At 39.2% G+C, this 20,211-nt stretch overlaps 2 protein-coding genes across 2 annotated transcripts in view; both read left to right on the top strand.

The window, feature by feature from the left end:
* Positions 1–726: 726 nt before the first annotated feature.
* On the top strand, positions 727–4,586 carry LOC136832925 (uncharacterized). The gene is made up of 3 exons (XM_067094585.1): positions 727–912; positions 1,820–2,017; positions 3,423–4,586. Exons 1-3 carry the CDS (start codon positions 727–729, stop codon positions 4,218–4,220), a joined length of 1,182 nt encoding a protein of 393 aa, XP_066950686.1. The 3' UTR covers positions 4,221–4,586.
* Positions 4,587–7,901: 3,315 nt separating this feature from the next.
* Positions 7,902–20,211, top strand: part of mRpL17 (mitochondrial ribosomal protein L17) — a 28,653-nt gene continuing 16,343 nt past the window's right edge. The window contains exons 1-2 of the mRNA XM_067094305.1: positions 7,902–8,193; positions 10,983–11,084. Of these exons, the coding sequence (XP_066950406.1) occupies positions 7,999–8,193; positions 10,983–11,084 (297 nt within the window). The 5' untranslated portion in view covers positions 7,902–7,998. The remainder of the gene's footprint in view (positions 8,194–10,982; positions 11,085–20,211) is intronic.

Below are 20,211 nucleotides of genomic sequence, written 5' to 3'. Positions count from 1 at the left end.
TCCCCCACCCCTCCCAAAGATGTCTTATTCTTCACTACCCCAAAACAGTTCTCCTTGTATTTGAGAATTTAATTAAACTTTATCTATATTTATCAGTTTGTTAATTTATTTTTTCTTTTCTAATAAATGATCTCTTCTTTCTGTGTTTCTTATTACCTTCTGTTACATCTTTCAAAACTTTGGAAGCTTGAATTTCAAGTAAATGGCCCGTATGGGCTTGTTCCATATGAATAGGGTTAATCTTCTGAATAATAATAATAATAATAATAATAATAATAATAATAATAATAATAATAATAATAATAATAATAATAAAAGCTTTTGTGAAGTGCTACTGAATCGGTTTATAGTTTTATATCCAAAGGTCATTAAAGCTCGTTAATCACTTGAAAAACAACAATTCAGCTACATTTCAATCGAGGGAAATTTACTGACAAAAAGAAGGGAGGTGTGAGAGTGCTTCAACCACGTCCTTCATCAGTAGAATGGTAGGTGTATTGGATCCTAAGATGACTATATGAACTTTATACACCAAAGACGAAGCCTAGGCAGTTTTTTACTTTCGATTTTCATCAACGTGATGCCTCACATAACACAAAGCAAAACTTTTCGTAATTTAGTTCAAAACAGTTTTTTAACCATACACTGACCCTGACATGTTAAAGGTAATTTGTCTGAATTTCGCTGAAGGAAATGTGCACTGGCTACCAAGAAATAAATGGCAGAATGAAGGAGATCTGTGTTGGCGTAAGGGTTGTCAGTGTTCCAAACCTCCATAATGGAAGTATAAGGCAAATAACGTACCATCCAGCATCGTCATCATTAGTCTCCTGCAGCAGTGATCCTAAGGCAAGTTTGGTCATCCGAGCTCCTGACCACAACACCAAGACCTACACTTTCGTCATACCAAAGGTAAGTTTCTTCTTTTTCCAGGTGATCTGTATATTTCTCGTCTTCCTGCATTTTGTGAATGGAAATTCTCTTCTGAGTTTTAAAAATGAAACACTATGACAACTAAAATCCAGGGTGATCAAATCCATCACAAGCTAAGACATGGCTTTAACATTCTGCGTCAAGAATGGACTCTCAGTTCAATCTCTATAAATATTTCAAGGTACTTTGAAAATACCATTCGTAGAGCAGCTTAACCTGATAGCAGCTTCTTAAAATGGGGATATCTCAAATAAAAGTTATCAATGCAATTATGTGTGAACGAATCCAATGACTAACTGTACGTAAAATCTATTAATGAACCGAGCAGCAGTGTTGCTGATAACCCATGTCAGAAAGCTCGCCAGCTGGCAAAGACAGTATTGTCTAAAAAGTATATGAGATCACATCTTACAGAATTTGAGGTGAGCTCCAAGGTGTTCCGACCTCCAAAAAACAGTAACTGACATTAACATCACGCATGGACGATGAAAATGTTTCCTGAAAAGTGACTTTTATTTCATCAAGTACAAGAGCTGATGGCTGTACCTTGTTATTGATCACTAGAAAGATGTAGCATTATTAATGAACAAAACTGAGTGGACATAGACTGTTGTAATGATTAACTGAAAAAAAGTTCACTGTAAATTTCTTAGCAATATTTACAAGTTGATAATGCTTGAATGTAAAAATTACGCCATTCATAACTAATGGAGAAATTCTGAAGCAAAAGTATATTAAAAATTAGATGCCACAGGGTCTCAAATCACAGCAGCTTCTCTCTACTGGGAAAATGTCATGCAGGATTTGCTCAAGTGCAACAAATGATGCCGAGGCAAAGTACAAGCCCATCATTCACACTATTAACGGTTTCCTTTTCTCATTTCAGGGAGTTAGATCATTTGCTGCTGAGTGGCAGCTGCACATTGTTGTCACAGGCAGCAGTGACGGTCGTCTACGTGTCTGGAACCCGTATTTGCCGGCAGCGCCGCTTTCTGTACTTCCTCCATCTCCAAGTCGTGCACCTCCGGCTGCTGTTCTCATTTGGTCGCCAAAAAGGATCATCATCACATGTGATGCCGATTCAGTAAGTACTTTGAATTTAAGGAGGCAATTTGACTTCAAACTGGTCTGAATGGAATATAAAAAAATTTAGGCCAAAGGCCAAGCGATGGGACCTATGAGGTCATTCGGGGCTGAAAATGAGATTACCAGTGAAATGGTTTGAACGGTGCAACAGGAGGAAAACCTTGCAGTCGCAATATGAATCAATTATTAAGAGAAAGTGGAAAATAAGATGGAAGAAAGAGAACATAAACGGAGGTATAGTAAAAGGAATGCAAGGGGTTGCAGCTAGGGGCCGAAGAGACGTTGCAAAGAACCTTAATGCCTACTGTACACCGCATGAAGTGCACTGACGGCACTAACCCCCTAGGGGGTCAATCTGGTTTGTCATCCAAAAATGAAATCCAAACGGAAAAACTCGTTACAAGGATATTATCTTTAGTCTCCCTATTGTCTCTGTACCCGATACTTACAGCAGTTATTCCCCAGTACTGAGGAGCTTGCAACCATTATGTCCGACTACGATTACGACCTTTTCCTGCCCAGCGTTCGACTCTCCGAGCGACCAATGAAGAATTAGAGGAATTTATTCCTGGTGATAGAAATTCATTTCTCGTCATAACGTCGTTCGGATTCCACAATAAGCTGTAGGTCCCATTGCTAGGTAACCAGTTGGTTCTAAGCCACGTAAAATAAATCTAATCCTTCGGGTCAGCCCTAGGAGAGCTGTTAACCAGCTCAGTGGTCTGGTTAAACTAAGATATACTTAACTTTTTTTTTTGAGACATCTGTTTCAAGAGTTCACAGAAATAGCTAAAAAATAAGACCTTTGGTGTACTTCACATATATTATTAATTTCCTCATGCCAAGTAATTCACTATTTTATTATTTACTTCTGGGGAATTAACTTTGTCTCTCAAAATATATAAAACAAATTTTGTATTAGTTTTACGGTTGGTGCAATAACGCCTTTTGTAGTCCTTTTGTTCATACTAATTGGGCTGTTACAGTAAAAATTATTTTTTTTAATTTAACTACCACAAACTTGATAAGAATCTTGACCTACCTCATAAGGCCATAGCAGAAACAATGTACGACCTTGTTTGTCATATTCTCGACATATTACTACAAAGCTGGTGATGTAAATGAAGTATCTCAGTTAAAAAAAGCGTGAAAATTAAGAGTAATCGAAATCTTAGATATTACTACTAATCTCGCTTCATAAGTTATGCATGTTTTCATTTATTCATCCGGGTGGGGAACATTTAATTAATCAAATGTTTCTCCTAGCAGACAAAATTCTAAATAACTGAACGTAATCTACTACTGAGTAACTGACTCCTTAAAGTATAACATAGTATCCTTTATATTGCCTCAAATGGTGAGTTAACTGCAGTTAAATTCACATTTGATTAATTACATTTCAGGTTCTGCGATTCTATGGTTTGGAAGGTGGACGCTGCTTACAAACAGTGAAATTAAAGTTTCCTGGGGGTTCTACTGGTTTAGCTCTACGACCTTTGACCCTCCTCCCTTCTGGACGTCTCATCATTGCCTGCAGGGACTACTTAGCAACAATCAATCCTGTTCCAACAGCCCAGTCTTCCTCACAGCAAACCCAGGCTTCAGATCTCACTCCTCGTCACAGCGACTTACTTTCAGATGGTGAGAGTGATATTGGTGAATGCAAGACTCCGAGTCAGATTGGTGTAGATGGGGAGGAAGAAGAAGAGGAAGATGAAGAAGCAGTAGATAAAGAGGAAAAGATACTCAAAGACTCCACACTTCTATCGGCACACGAAAAACGAGAGCGCATGCGCATGCGACGTCTAGTACGGCAAGGGGCTACTTTTTGTTGCTTGAAGCTCTGTGATGTGTCTCCTCCCAATATACCTCCTGATTTGCCTTTGCCACCTCGGCTGGCCAACTTGGGGCTGACAGCGTCTGATCCAATAGCACTGCTGGCACACTTGCCAATTTCGGCAGTGGCAAACTCGACTTCCATGCAGACACCTAGATCAGGCCCTGGCTCAGAAAGGTCCCCATCAGCACGTCTTACATCTGCCAGATCTAGAAGCCTTGCTGGACGACCTTCGTCAGCCCAAAGGAGTGCCTCTCCTAGATCACCTAGGACAACGGCTCTTCCAGACAATCAGTCTGATGTATTTGGTAGCCGCAAACACTTGAGCCCTGGATGGCGGCCCCAGCAGTCTACCATAAAATAATGCAAACTCCAGACATTTTACTTTCATCTCTTCATAATACATTACCAACTGACACCGTCATCATTCAAAAATCTAACTGACGAAGGAAGTATATTATAATGATTATATACCGCAAATACACAAATATCATGACTTCTGAAAACTAATTCTCTTTGAAGAATTTAATGAAGCAAAATATGGCTTAATTTGCCTATCTGTATATTGTGAATAACATACTTTTAACCTTACTGCAAAAGCATTTAAAGAAATTCCGTTATGTGCAAACAATGAACAGTGTCTTGAAGATTTTTATTTGTACCTTACAACTATCCTGAAAACTGGTTTACACTTTTGTGCTACAGTCTATAAGTAAATGACTGAAACCTTTTGTTATCTCGTTTTTGATTTTCGTCTACCCTTGAAAAAAAAATTAAACTACAAACATATTTATAACATCCCTAATAAACTGCGTGGATGTTACATCTCTCATTTCCTATTCGTTTTGTCTCTATCTAGAATAAGGACCTGACACGTGTATGCAGGGACCTCAGTCATTATAAAGGATCTGGTTCAGATAGGACACTTGGCTGAGAGCTGACGGGGGCAATGTAAATGACAAAAATGGGATGTAATGTACACAACTGAATGGTTTAACACTGTAAGCTGACGTGGCTGCTAATAAGATACAAAGGAATTAACTTTCAGGTAGGTTGCCATTCAGTACATAGTTGTTAGGGAGTTTTTACGGTATTTATGTCGAGGCAACGTCGAGATAAAATAAGGTGGAGCGTACTGTTGATGTTCTTCCCTTATGAAATATCAAGCTGGAAATAAAGCTTGACAGCTTGGTGTAAGCAGCAACAGGTCATAATGAGAACCAAAGTCAATGATGTAAGGTATGTCATTCACGCAGGAGTACACAATGATGCACGATTTCTCTTACTGAAACAAAAGACCTCTTATTGATTTGATGCCATAGCTATTGTCACTCTGCGGTGAGAGATTGAAGCATCTTCTACAAAGACAAGGGCAGTAAATGGGAAGTCGCAGTATATAAACAGTACCCCAAACAGAAAAAAAAAGAAATATTAAGAAATGCAACAGTGATCATAGACGAAAATGAAAGGAAGTGGTGGAAACCAGTAATAAAGTATATACAAACCAGAATACATGACAAATAGCGAAATGACAAAGATGGAAATAAAACCCAAGACTAGGCAGTGGGATAATAAGAGAAAAAGAGTAGTTAGAAAATATAGAATTAAGAAATATACAAGAAATGGAACTAGGAAATTAAATAAGAGCAAATATACAACAACACTTTTGGTTCGGCAATTTTTTCAAAGCAAAAACTATTGCGTTAAAATTGCATACCATAAATGGGCATAGAAGAAGAAGTTTCAACTGCAATTTTTGTAAAAGTTCTAGAAGAATAATTCCTTCTTGTTATTTTACCAGGAATACATAAAAGACAAAAGAAAATAAAAATAAAAGGAAATGTTCTAAACTAGAAAAACACCACACAAGCAACTGAGGTGCCGTTGCAAAGAAGAGGCTTCAACACTTTCCATGAACCTGAACGTGAGACAATATACCAAAAAGATGGAAACAAAATAAGAGAGATATGGAATGAGAGCAAAAAAGAACAGTATAAACACGACATGGAAGAGATGATGAAAAGACCAATGGCAAAATCAGGACAATATATGATATACCATACAACATTAAGAGAACATATGGATGTAGTGTATGACCTAACAATGACAAAAATTAAACTCAAGGAAGATGTAAAAAATCAACTTGAGGAAATGAAATCAAATAAAGCACCGGGGCCACATGAGATGAAACCAGTTCTGTTCAAACTGTTTTTACAATGCACCAACCTTAAATAAGAATTGACAGAATGTTTAAACAACATCCTGAAAGGCAGAAAAATACAGAGCAGCTGGTATAAGTAAAAAAACAACACTTACACCCAAGAAACAACACCCCACAGTCAAAGATCTTAGGCCAATTGCATTAACTAATGTGTCATATAAAATTTTCATGGGGATCCTGAAAACCAAAATAGAAAAGCATATTAGAAATATAAGGAAAATAAATGAACTGCAATCAAACAAAGAGGAATTGATAATCTGTACATATTAGATTAGAATATTGCATACAAGAAACGTACAGAAGAATAGACCCGTTATTTGTGGTATCAATAGACTTCCAAAAAGCATTTCACCCAGTTAACAGAAAAAAGCTCATAGAGATCATGATGAAATATAGGCTACATGCATAGGTAATAAGTACAGTAGCAAAGAAATATACCAATGACATAACAAGTCTATGCCTCAACAATGTAGAACAAAAAGAGCTAAATGTAACGTATAGAATAAAGCAGGTGTGCAATGGCTCAACCATATTCTTTCTGCTAATAAGTTGATAATCGAAAAATCAGAAAGTAGTTTTCAGAAATGAAGTTATAAAAATAGTAGCACCATCATATGCAGACGATGGATTAATCCTAGGACACACCCTTGAAGAAATAACAAAAGTAATACAAGCCCACCAGGAAATAGAAAGCGAATGTGGCCTAAATGTAAACAAAGACAAAAACAATATATTAATATTCATCGATTGGTATAATATTGACGATGCGGAAAATATGCAGCAAATATAGAGGGAATAAAAATAGTTAAGCAGGTAGGATACCTGGGTATAACGGTCAGCAACATGAAAGACTGCTTCAGATAACAGATAAAAGGAGCCCAAATTAAAGCAAAGCAGATGGCAAAATGGCTAATGAAGTCATCAGTAGAAGCTGTAGCAAGGTGAAAATAGGAAAACTGTAAGGAAAGGATTAGTGATGCCATCCTTCATGTATGCCATGGAAGTCATGAAACTCGATAAGAAAACCATAAGTGAGCTACAAAAAGTAGACAATCAAGCATATACAACAATCCTGGAAGCACCAAGTTACACAGCAAGTTGTGCGTTAAGATCCGAAATAAGGGCCTCTTCCTGCCACTCAAGACATGAAGAATAAACTATTCTGAAACATACACTTGAGAATGGTGAAATAGGCTCCTATACGAGATAACCATGGATCAACATGAAACCAAGAAAACCCCTTGGATTCTGCAAATAAAAGAGTATATGAGAGAATTAAACATAAACTTAAGTAAAATTGAATCGCCTAAAGGTAAGCAGCCAAAAGAAATAATAAATAACTGGGACAAAAAAAGCATGGCAGAGAGAAATTAAAGATAAAACAACATTAAGAATCTACAGAAAATATAAAGAAAACATACTGTAAGAGAAGAAATATGGTATGATAACACTGAAAAAACAATGCTGATCAGGAGGGCTAGACTAGGCACACTACTGTAGAATTATATGATAAGGGTAGGCTAAAAGGGGATGATACAAAATGTTTGTGTTGTGGGGAAAACAATGAAAACTAGAACATTTCTTACTCTACTGGCCAGCGTGTAATGAGATTACAAATGGACATAGTTTTGTGCAGCAGCCATATCAAGAAAATAAAGAGGAATTGATCGCTAATATACTTTTATACATTTCCAGATCTGCTGAAGGGGGAAACTGAAAATATGAAAGAATTTATAAAAGAATTATGGCTTTACAGAGACAAACAACTCAAACACAAAGGAATAAAACGAGCAAGGGAGCCGTTTCAAAGGAAAATTCTGCCTACTACTACTAACACAATTTCAGCGTAGTCGGTGTGCGCCGTAGACTACAATTCGATCTGCTTTTTAGAAAAAAAATACTAAAATTCGATCACGTTAAAATGAATCAGGCCGAAATAAGAAAACTTATTCCTGCCTTAAGGATAACGATACAAAACAGGAGAAGAATGTCAAATCCACTGGGGCCCGAGGGAAGGTTAATTAAATTAAGAAAAACTGTAACGGATCTGGTTAAAAACGAGAGGATTGAACTAAATTATAATCGTGCTGATGAAGCTAGAGGCTATGCTGAAAGGGTAAGTTATCAATTAAAACTATAAGTCTTGGGTATAACAGTAGCCTATGGTATTTCCATTCTGACAGTGGTAGCTAACGTTTTGAAAACAGCCTAACCTACGTTGCTTACCTTATTATTCAAGCCAGTATACACTAGCCTACTAGGCTATTTTTAAACGTGAGAGCATGTATGGTCAGATGGAGTTAGTAGCATGGTAAATACAGGGATATTATTTTATAAGTTGTCAATATATACAGGCTATAAAATTGTAACCTCATTTTAGAAGAGCTCTTCATTCTCATTATTTTGAACCCTATAAACACTATGCGCAAATGATAAATAAAAAATTAATAAAATTATGACTTACAAGGTAAGAATACCGCCCCCCTTCATCGCTAACACGGCGAAATTGTAACCAGTAAACACCCGTAGGTTAAGTTATATTGGTATTTTAAGGTTCTTTTAGTACCCTATTATATCCTTGCCATTTCTGCATGAAAAACCCAAAATGGTTTTTCGTGCAAAAATGGCTGGCTGGAGTCTTATTGGCAACTTATAAAATTTTACCAATACCGGTAGCTAATGCTGTGATGAGTTCACTTCTTGTCAAATCTATTTACTAGAGGGATTGGTCACATAAGATAATGACTGGAGTATTTGTTCTTCTGAGGCTACAAACTATCACCTTGTATGAGGAAGCATTCCTCAGCATGAGCTAGAATTGGTCACTGAAACTTTGTAACAAAGTAGTTAAACTAGTGGTAGCTGAAGGACCCCCCCCCCACCACTCACCTGAAGTCATCTAGCATTTTTGCCTCGGCTGCGATCATAAAAAGACATCTAGCTGTACTGACTGACCAAGCTGAAACTAATTTCTCCTTTTTATGTGCAAAATGGGCACTGTGTTTAGTACCAGTCCCTTGGGGATGAATGTAAAACATAAAACAATGACAGTAAATAACATAAACAAAAACATGGACAAAACGTGGTAAATATTTAGATTGGTGACTGTCGGGAACCAGGCTGTGGTTTTTAATGTTCTGTTTTGGTGGGTCTTGTGAGGGGTGTGGTGGCTGGTCTCCTTTGCAGAGGTTTGACAACAGTGGAGGATGGCCAGGAGATGCTTACTGGTTTCTTCAAGGGGGATTGTTTCACCAATGTAGCCAAATCTTTTTGTCTCCTCTTTCCCAGATTGGCCCTTCTCTCTCCCTGCATTTTGGTTGTTCTACTCTGTCTTGCAAAGGGCATGTGGACATGATGGTAGCCAGCCAGTGCTCACACTCTGACAGAACCAACCAAGACAGGCCCTTCTTAGGCAAGAAAGCCATGCTCATGGTTCATCACCACCTACCAAGGCTTCATTGGTGGATTTTTCAGAGTACTGGCTGAAGTTTCCAGCCCTAAATATTTTCAGTGATGCATCTTTCACTGCTGTTTCCATTAAGGAACTCGATCAGTGCTGTTGAACCTCCTGTAGCGATCCATTTGCGCATGGAGATAACCCCCATGGCATTGAGCCCAGCCATACTTCTCTGATGGTATTCTCTGTTTCAACACATCTATAGTAGCTAAAGAGAGTAAGACTCATGGTCAAAGTAAGGTAAAGAAATGCAAGTGCGTGTCGTCTTCTTCCTTGATGCTGAGCTCTTCCTCCTTGGCTTTTGCCCAGAAGAAAAAGTCCAGGAACCCATCTCACAAGAGAGCCCATAGGACTTCGAATGAACAACCTCTTGAGAGTTGGTGGAAGTGTTTGCTCACCTCTGGGTGAGACACCTACCACAGGTAAGACTGACATTGGTGGTCATGACCAACTCTTTCAGGCCTAAATGTAGATTTACAAATTTCTGGGCAAGGGTGTCCAAATAACCTCTTTATTTGGCTTCCAAGTCCACAATTCAAGATATCCACCACTCAAAACATGTATGTAAATTCTGAACATTATTTTGTTATGATATATAATAGTACACTATAACTTCAACATACAACCTAAGAAATTAAGATTTGGTGGAATAATCATAAGTATGCAGTCTAAAAATCAACATCTGGTGGAATATTCATAAGTATGCAATCTAAGGAATTAAGATTTGGTAGAATATTCATAAGCATGCAATCTAAGAAATTAAGATTTGGTGGAATATTCATAAGCATGCAATCTAAGAAATTAAGATTTGGTGGAATATTCGTAAGCATGTGATCTAAGAAATTAAGATTAGGTGGAATATTCATGAAAAGCTGTAAAATACTACAACTACAAAACATTTTTGGTATAGACGTTTGTTTAAAAAAACTGGTAACATAATTTTCCAAAATTAAGATTAGATCATAACCTTATGATTTGTTTTACAAACATTAAAAGGTGAAGAGTGTTTTCTAAATACTGTACATTCACAGCCTTAAGTCCTCCTACCCTGGCCAGAAATTTTGGATTGGAAAAAGGGTGACAGTGAACTTATTTACTCATCTGGTAAATGAGAATGGCTAAGTGGACAAGGTCACAGTCACCCTATTTTCAACCAAAAAAGGCATAAGCTTGAATCCTGGACAAGGTAGGAAGGCTTACCATATATAGGCTAAAATGCTCTGTACCCAAAGTGAAGTTATTTGGTTATTTTTGGCTTAATATATGTCTAACAATCAAGGTAACATTGGAAAAGGATAAGAATAATGTACTGTATTAAGAAATTGTTAGCTTTGTTGCATAAATATCAGGTTCATTTAGATTTACAGGCTTTTTTTTTTTTTTTTTTTTTTTTGTTAATCACTGATGACACTTCATGTATCAATAAAGGTAACATTGTTGTTTTTCAGCTCATTAGTGATGCTATTAAATATGGTGACCGACACAGACCCACTATGGAAATGGCAAGTTACTGGTTGGAAGAGAAACAGCTTGTACACAAATTATTCAAGGTTAGTCCGATATATCCTTGTACCAATTTTAGGCTAATGTGTTATAGGCCTTCAATATGTTACAAAAACATGAAAGATTTCACTATAAATTATGGTGAAGGATTTCATGTCTTGTATTGTCTGATGTTTGTTCCCACGAGAATGTAAACCTTTATCTTTTAAATGGTACCTTAGGCAATAGCTGGTCTAGTCATTGAGTAGTTAAATAGCTGCAGTCAAGTGAGAAGATGGAGGCGCACTCACTCACTTGCTAAGCAACGTTATTTTTTCTTTTCCCTGCCAATATCAACACCTAGCTTGGCTGTGGCAACTCCTTGGTAACCTGTCATCTACGAAGAAATTTATACCCTATAGGTATATCCACTTACATTCAGCGGTGACTGAAGCAACATGGGCCGTCAGCCTTCGATCTTCCAACACTGTTCTGTTAAACAGGGAGTGAGGGAGGATCTCACTCTGTGGTCAGATGACTGGAACCTCCTTGTCAGCTGCATTGAAGGAGGGCTTTGTTAATTTCAGATGTGTAAACTTGAGAGGATTCTCACCTGCATATCAGTGTTCTCAAGGTGGGTGAAGCTCCTCTGGCGCTGCATGCATTTTGGGATCAGTTGATGGGACATGTGGTTGTGCTGATGAACAGCAATGCAACCATTAGTGTCATATTTCAACAAGCAATGAGGGACAGGTGAGTGAGGTAGATGCACGATTGGGCACTCTCAAGCTGTCTGCCAGATGCATATGAGACCTCAAAATGTGTTGACTGAGCAGTCCAATAACCATGGGCAAGTCTTACTGGTCCTTACATCCTCACATAGAAGAGAAGCTGTATGAGCTTGAGGAATCTTGGTGATTGACCTGTTTGCCATGTGGCTAAACAGGAAGCTTCTGGTGTTTTGCTCGCCATTGCAAAAGCCATGGGTTGCATTGGAAATGCCTCCCAAAACCTGCTGAGGTACTGCCATTCCACTGAAATACTCATGTGTCTAATTTTATATTTCATATAAGTAACTTACCAAATAATTACATAGCCATAGTGTCTAACTCATGCGGCAGCCTTTTTTACTTAAAAGTCGCGGTAGTGCTTCAACTGTTTTGTGTCGGTGACTAGCCCCACCCACTATCAGGGGTACTGGACTTAGCAGATAACCTCATTGTGTTTCTGCCAGCTCTTGACTAAACACCAGGTGTTTGCAGCAGCTCTTTTTCATTGGTTTTCGGTTGAATAACTGGATTTCGATGAAGTATTTGCGCTTATTTTGAGGTAGCCTTCAAGCTTTGATTAGCTTTCAGGATCAGTTTTCTAGTTTTTTTTATGTTTTGATTCAAGCTCATCTAGTTTTTTTGTCTTGATTCAAGCTCATCTAGTTTTCGTTATTGTAGCAAAGGTTGCAAAGCCCTCCTTCAGCCTTTGCAACTCCTTCAGTGTTTGCTGGCGAGCTTTCCCACCTTTTTTGCACCAGCCGGCCCGGTCTCGCCTACCTCGACTTACCTGATAAGGAGGCACCTGGATGAAGTTTTAGGGTTCCCAAGATGGTGCTTTCCTCATCTGCCAAGAAGGCACTCAAGGACATTGGAGATTGGCTTTCTGTTGAAAGGGAACAAGGTAAGGCTGCCTTCGCCTTTTCTCCCTCGCACTTAGTCCATAGGAGGTATCTTTCCTATGCCACCGGGGAAGCTCCTTCTTTGGGAGTCGCTGCCTCCTCCCAAAGGGACTTCTCTGACTTCATCGACTCTTCCTGACGCTCAGCTTTCTCGTCAGCAAAAATAATGTTTTCATCAGCTGAACTGGACCACCTTGTTAAGGGCCTCTTCAAGGTGTTTGAAGTTTTCAGTTTCTTGGGCTAAACAATGGGAGCACTAGCCAAGAAGATTGAAGGTTGCAAGGATTTGGTTGGAGACTTTGCCTTGGACTGGCTTTGTGCAGACAAGGCCATCAGGGATGCTCTCTTGGGCTTGCAGCTCTTTTCTCTTTGGGTGTTTTGAAGGAAAGAGAATTATGGTGCTCCTTTACCACTAAAGAAGTCACTCAGACCCTGAAGTTGACTCTTTTATTTTTGCCTTTGGATCCTCATCACCTCTTCCCTCAGGATACTGTGAGGGAAATTGCTTCGGATCTCCAAAAGAAGTCTACTCAGGATCATCTGGCTCTATCTTCCAAACGCCCCAAGGATTCATCAGCGTTTGTTCCTAAGACAGCCTCTCCACTCCAGCAACATCCCTTTTGCGGAAGTAAACCCAGGTCACAACCTAGGACCTGCTCCAATATCCAATTCTCGGCCAGACTCAACCAAGTCTTTACCAAAGAAATGAGGAAGAAGTCCTTTGTGCACTAGTGAGAGCCAGACTTCTCAAGTTTTGGGAGAAGTGAAGTATCAGGGGGGCAGAACAGTGGATCATTAAGGTTCTGATGGAGGGTTACTCCAGCCCATTCAGGGAGAGCCCCTCCCCCCTTTAGTCACTTCTCCCATCGTATTGACGGCCTACTCACGAGGCTCGTAGAAACATTTGGCCCTTTTGGAGGAGGTCTCCTCTCGCCTTCTAAAGAGAGCCATAGAAGAAGTCGAGGGCATCAGCACAGAGGGATTCTACAACCGTCTGTTTGTGGTCCCCAAGTTATTGGGGGGTTGGAGACCAGTCCTCGATGTAAGTGCCCCTAATCTCTTCATCCGGAAGAAAGGTTCAAGATGGAGATGAACCAGTTCAAGATGGAGATGAACCAGTCAGTCCTTTCATCCATTCACCAGGGTGATTGGATGGTGACCTTGGATATGCAGGACACACACTTCCATATCCCCCATCCATCCGGACTCCAAGAAGTATCTCAGGTTCGTCTTCCATGACAGATCAGTTTCGGGCTCTTTGCTTCAGCCTCTCTACAGCACCTCAGGTGTTCACTTAAGTCTTCGCTCCTCTAGCACAATGGCTCCATTCAATAAGCATAAACGTCAGTTTTTATCTGGACAACTGGCTTCTTCGACTCTTCGATCCCCTTCAAAGGTGAAATGCACAAAGGACTTGCAGAAGATTCTTCTCTTCACTCAGGAACTGGGCATTCTCATCAACCTTCATAAGTCCCAGTTGACCCCGTCACAAGAGATTCTTTATTTGGGGATGATTCCCAACTCTTGGACTTTTCGGGTTTTTCTGTCCCCAAGAGAATCGCCAACTGCCTTCAGACGATCCATATTTTTCTAGCCCTCTCGTCTTGCTCAGCCCATCAGTGGATGAGCCTACTGGGGACTCTGGCATCCATCGAGATGTTTGTCAAGCTGGGCAGGCTTCATATGAGAGTTCTTCAATTCTACCTCAAGGCCAGCTGGGACAGGAAAACACAGCCAGACACCTACATGTTTCCAAGTACCCGGGAAACCAAGTGGGACCTGCTATGGTGGCTGTCTGAAGAAACACTTTCAGAGGGAAAGTCCCTTCATCCTCTTGAACCCTGACCTAGACTTCTACTCAGACACTTTGGATCTACATTGGGGAGCCTTTCTGGGGAACCAGGAAGTTCCCGGGACTTGGTCTCCAGAACAACAAAGCCTTCACATAAACATCAGAGAGTTGAAGGCGATTCACTTAGGTATTCAATTCTTCTCGGCCATGACCTACAAGAAGACAGTGGTAGTCCATGCAGACAACACCACGGCCTAACCTATATCCGGAAGTAAGGCAGCACTCATTCCTTTTCTCTCTGCCAGGCAGCAAAGGGTCATCTCCTTTGGGCAGATCAGAATCGAGTGATGCTGGTCTCTCGATTTATTCAGGGGAAACTCGGTGCTTTGGCAGACGAGCTGAGCTGTCAGAAGCAGGCCCTTCCCACCGAGTTGACCTTGGATCCCCTGATGTCAGGATCTTTGGAAGTTATGGGGCATACCAACATTGGACCCGTTTGCCGCCTCAAGGAACTATCGCCTTCCTCTATTCTGTTCTCCAGCCCCAGACCCTCTGGCATGGGTGACAGATGCCATGTTTCAAAATTGGCCCAGCCTGGATCTTTACGTCTTTCCGCCCGTCAACATGATCAGTGAAGTGCTAAACAAATTCCGACCACATCACAACATTACGGTGACCCTCATAGCCCCGTTCTGGCCTCTGAAAGATTGGTTCCCGGACCTTCTATGATTGTTGGTGGACTTCCTTAGGCTCCTTCCCCAAAAACCGTGTCTACTCGAGCAACCCCACTTCAGGAGGTACAACCAAGGGTTGTCCGCTCTTGCAATGACAGGCTTCAGACTATCCAGAACTTTGTCAGAGCGAAAGGGTTTTCAAGAGGAGCTGCAGAGGCTATTGTGAGATGCAGACGTCAATCTTCTAACTGCGTGTACCAGGCTAAGTGAACAGTTTTCCGAAGATGGTGTCTCAGACATAACATCTCTTCTTCTGGCACATCTTTAACTCAGATTGCAGATTTCCTTATTTATCCGAGGACCTTGAGAAGTTTGTCATCCTCTACCATTAAGGGGTATTGAGCCATGCTTAGCTCTGTATTTAACCTAGAGGTCTGGACCTGTCGTCAGATCCGTATCTTAACGACCTCATCAAGTCATTTGACACTTCCAAGCAGAAGGTTGATATGGTCTCTTGGAACATAGACATTGTGTTGAAGTGGCTGACAGGCCCCTCTTTTGAACCCCTCCATTCTGCTTCTCTAAGAGACCTCACTAGGAAGACTCTCTTCCTTGTGGCTCTGGCTACTGCCAAACGTGTCAGTGAGATCCAGGCCATTGATAAGAGGGTAGGATTTTCCCAAGGAGATACAGTTTGCTCCTTTACCCTAAGTTTCTTAGCCAAGAACGAGGACCCGTCCAAACCCTGGCCCCATTCCTTCAGCATTAAGAATTTATTGGAAATCCTTGGCCCTGAGGAAGAAGAAAGGATTCTTTGCCTTGTTAGACCCGAGGTATCACCTGAAGAGGATTGAGAAGATCAGAGAGCTATCCAGCAACCTCTGGTGTTCTGTTAAGAACCCTTCTCGCCCACTTACTAAGAACACATTGTCTTTCTTCCTGAGGGACCTGATTTTTGAGGTGCATTCTCAGATTCAGGAGGATATTTTGCCTACTTTCATAGTGATAGTGAAAGTTCATGATGTTCAAGCAGTTGCTACCTCACAATATGTCCCTCACTTCCATTCTGCAGTCTACATATTGGAAATGCAAATCAATCTTCGCATCTCACTATTTGAAAGAAGTTGAAACAGTGTTTGAAAATTGCAGTACCTTGGGGCCATTATCGGTAACTGGCATGGTATTGGGGAAGGAAATATAGGAAGATCTCCTTTTCTCCTACTATCTCTTCGCCTTGAAGGCATCGAGTTTTGGGGAGGGCTGTAATGTACCTGGAGTACCCACCAGTCTGAGTGGATGGGTTGAGTTTTTTGGGTGTAGGTGACACTGTTGTCTGGTTGTTTTTTGTTGGTACTGGGCCCAGGGCAAGGGCACTTGTATATGCTTTGGCAGCGATCAGGCTTATCCTCCACTGCAAGGCTCCCACTAAAGTAGAGGCGACCCATGGCTCAACCGTCATGCCACTACAGGTTAAGATGAGCACCAATGAGAGGCAGTATTCACCTGCAGTAGCTCTCTTACCAGGTAGGGAATGACAAGCACTGTTTCAGTGCTAGCAGTTTTTTCTACTTCAAAGTCATTACCAAGCCTTAATGTTTTGAAGTAGAATATGTCCATGTATCCCACCCCCTTGCAATGTGGGATTCAGCCATGTAATTACTTGGTAAGTTACTTATATGAAAATGATATTCTCATAATAAAATTAAGTTTCATATCTACTTACCAAGTCATTACTGAATCAGAGCCCGCCCTCCTTCCCTCTGATAGACATAAGGGCACAACACAATGATGTTATCTGCTAAGCTATACTTTGTAAGTATACAGGTATATGAAACTTAATTTTATTATGAAAATATCATTTTATACAGTTGGCCAACTTCATATTGTAAAAGGGTTCACTTAACCCTTTCCTGCCCAATTGACGTCATATTACGCAATAACCCCCTACCCCCCTTCTTGTCTGACTGACGTAATTGTACGTAAAATTTACCGACATTTTTCGTACGTGTGGTAGGGGTAAATTTTTTTATTTTCGGACAGTTGGTGGTTTCCATAGGCTAAAGCATACCTTGGACCGTGTAACTCAGGCATCGATCGCCAGGCAAGCAGTGCCTATACTGCACATGCGCAATTCCTGGCATAGTAAATTTCCCACAATGAAATCAGCTGATCCTACCCACGTTTCTCTCTCGTATCTTATATTTTTTTATAAAATGTAGGATTACATTATTGGAAACACTCTGTTTGGTATCCTCTATTTTCTATAAATTTTTAGTTCCTCTACTGTGCATGCGCAAAATCCATGGCGTAGTAAAATTCTCACAATGACATCAGCTGATCGCACCCACGCAGGCCTGGCAGGCCACACTTCTGTCAGAGACCATGCGTACGAGGCTGGGTAAACACGTGTGGCTGTTTACATACAGCGACGTCAATCGAGAACAGTTTCCAACATGCTTTTGCAAAGTTTTTACGGTAAAACTAGCGGAAATTTGTTAGTGCATCACATAAGAGACGTCTGGATTTTAGGCAGGGCTCTGAATCTCATTTTTCATTATCATATATATCGATATTTAGAGAATTTTGTTGGCTTTCTCATAAAAAATAATTCATTCACCCAACTGTTATAGCTTTTGAGCTACGAACGATAATGTTGACAACGGTAACATTTTTTTTTTTGTTTCGAACAGCTTATAACGTCAAAATGAAACTGTTGCTGTTACCAAAGCCATTTTTCTTGACTCTCACTTTATTCCTCAACCTTTCCTCTACATTTTTGTATATTTACAAAGTAATTTCTATGAAAAAATCCGAGGTAGGGCTCTTCAAAAAAAATGTCTAGCGATAATTCTCACCGTATGCCTGGCGGCGCTCTGTTTCTTACCCACTTTTCTATCAATTTTTCACCAACTGGACTTATTCGTTTTTCATTTTTTTATATGTTGATATTTAGAGAATTTTCTTGGCTTTCTCATAAAAAATAATTCATTCGCCTAACTGTTATAGTTTTTGAGCTACGAACAATAATGTTGACAACGGTAACTTTTTTTTTTCGTTTCGATCAATTTATAACGTCAAAATGAAACTGTTGCCGTTACCAAAGCCATTTTTCTTGACTTTCCCTTTATTCTTCAACTTTTCCTCTACTTTTTCGTATATTTACAAAGTAATTTCTATGAAAAATAACCGAGATAGGGCTCTTCAAAAAAAGAATTTTCTAGCGATAATTCTCACCATAGGCCGGGCAGAGCGCTCTGTTTCTCACCCTCTTTTCTATCAATTTTTTTCACCAACTGGACTTATTCGTTTTCCATTTTTTATATGTCAATATTTAGGGAATTTTATTGGCTTTCTCATAAAAAATTATTCATTCGCCTAACTGTTATAGCTTTTGAGCTACGAACGATAATGTTGACAACGGTAAAATTTTTTTTCGTTTCAATCAAATTATAACGTCAAAATGAAACTGTTGCCTTACCAAAGCCATTTTTCTTGACTCTCACTTTATTCTACAACTTTTCCTCTACATTTTCGTATATTTACAAAGTAATTTCTATGAAAAATAACCGAGATAGGGCTCTTCAAAAAAAACTTTTTTCTAGCGATAATTCTCACCATACGCCGGCAAATCGCTCTGTTTCTTACCGTCTTTTCTATAAATTTTTCACCAACTGGACTTATTCGTTTTTCATTGTTTTATATATCAATATTTAGAGAATTTTGTTGGCTTTCTCATAAAAAAATAATCCATTCGCCTAACTGTTATAGCTTTTGAGCTACTGAACGATAATGTTGACAACGGTAACATTTTTTCGTTTCAATCAATTTATAACGTCAAAATGAAACTGTTGCCGTTACCAAAGCCATTTTTCTTGACTCTCACTTTATTCTACAACTTTTGCTCTACTTTTTCGTATATTTACAAAGTAATTTCTATGAAAAATAACCGAGATAGGGCTCTTCAAAAAAAACTTTTTTCTAGCGATAATTCTCACCATACGCCGGGCAAATCGCTCTGTTTCTTACCCTCTTTTCTATAAATTTTTTCACCAACTGGACTTATTCGTTTTTCATTGTTTTATATATCAATATTTAGAGAATTTTGTTGGCTTTCTCATAAAAAAATAATCCATTCGCCTAACTGTTATAGCTTTTGAGCTACGAACGATAATGTTGACAACGGTAACATTTTTTTTCGTTTCAATCAATTTATAACGTCAAAATGAAACTGTTGCCGTTACCAAAGCCATTTTTCTTGACTCTCACTTTATTCTACAACTTTTGCTCTACTTTTTCGTATATTTACAAAGTAATTTCTATGAAAAATAACCGAGATAGGGCTCTTCAAAAAAAACTTTTTTCTAGCGATAATTCTCACCATACGCCGGCAAATCGCTCTGTTTCTTACCCTCTTTTCTATAAATTTTTTCACCAACTGGACTTATTCGTTTTTCATTGTTTTATATATCAATATTTAGAGAATTTTGTTGGCTTTCTCATAAAAATAATCCATTCGCCTATCTGTTATAGCCTTTGAGCTCTGAACGATAATGTTGACAACGGTAAAATTTTTTCGTTTCAATCAATTTATAACGTCAAAATGAAACTGTTGCCTTTACCAAAGCCATTTTTCTTGACTCTTACTTTATTCTACAACTTTTCCTCTACATTTTCGTATATTTACAAAGTAATTTCTATGAAAAATAACCGAGATAGGGCTCTTCAAAAAAAACTTTTTTCTAGCGATAATTCTCACCATACGCCGGGCAAATCGCTCTGTTTCTTACCGTCTTTTCTATAAATTTTTTCACCAACTGGACTTATTCGTTTTTCATTGTTTTATATATCAATATTTAGAGAATTTTCTTGGCTTTCTCATAAAAAATAATCCATTCGCCTAACTGTTATAGCTTTTGAGCTACGAACGATAATGTTGACAACGGTAACACTTTTTTTCGTTTCAATTAATTTATAACGTCAAAATGAAACTGTTGCCGTTACCAAAGCCATTTTTCTTGACTCTCACATTATTCTTCAACTTTTCCTCTAAATTTTCGTAT

Source organism: Macrobrachium rosenbergii, chromosome 50 (assembly GCF_040412425.1).
Source record: "Macrobrachium rosenbergii isolate ZJJX-2024 chromosome 50, ASM4041242v1, whole genome shotgun sequence".
Lineage (NCBI taxonomy): Eukaryota > Metazoa > Arthropoda > Malacostraca > Decapoda > Palaemonidae > Macrobrachium > Macrobrachium rosenbergii.
The sequence above is the reverse complement of the archived record's forward strand: the minus strand, read 5'-3'. Positions and strand labels throughout refer to the sequence as shown.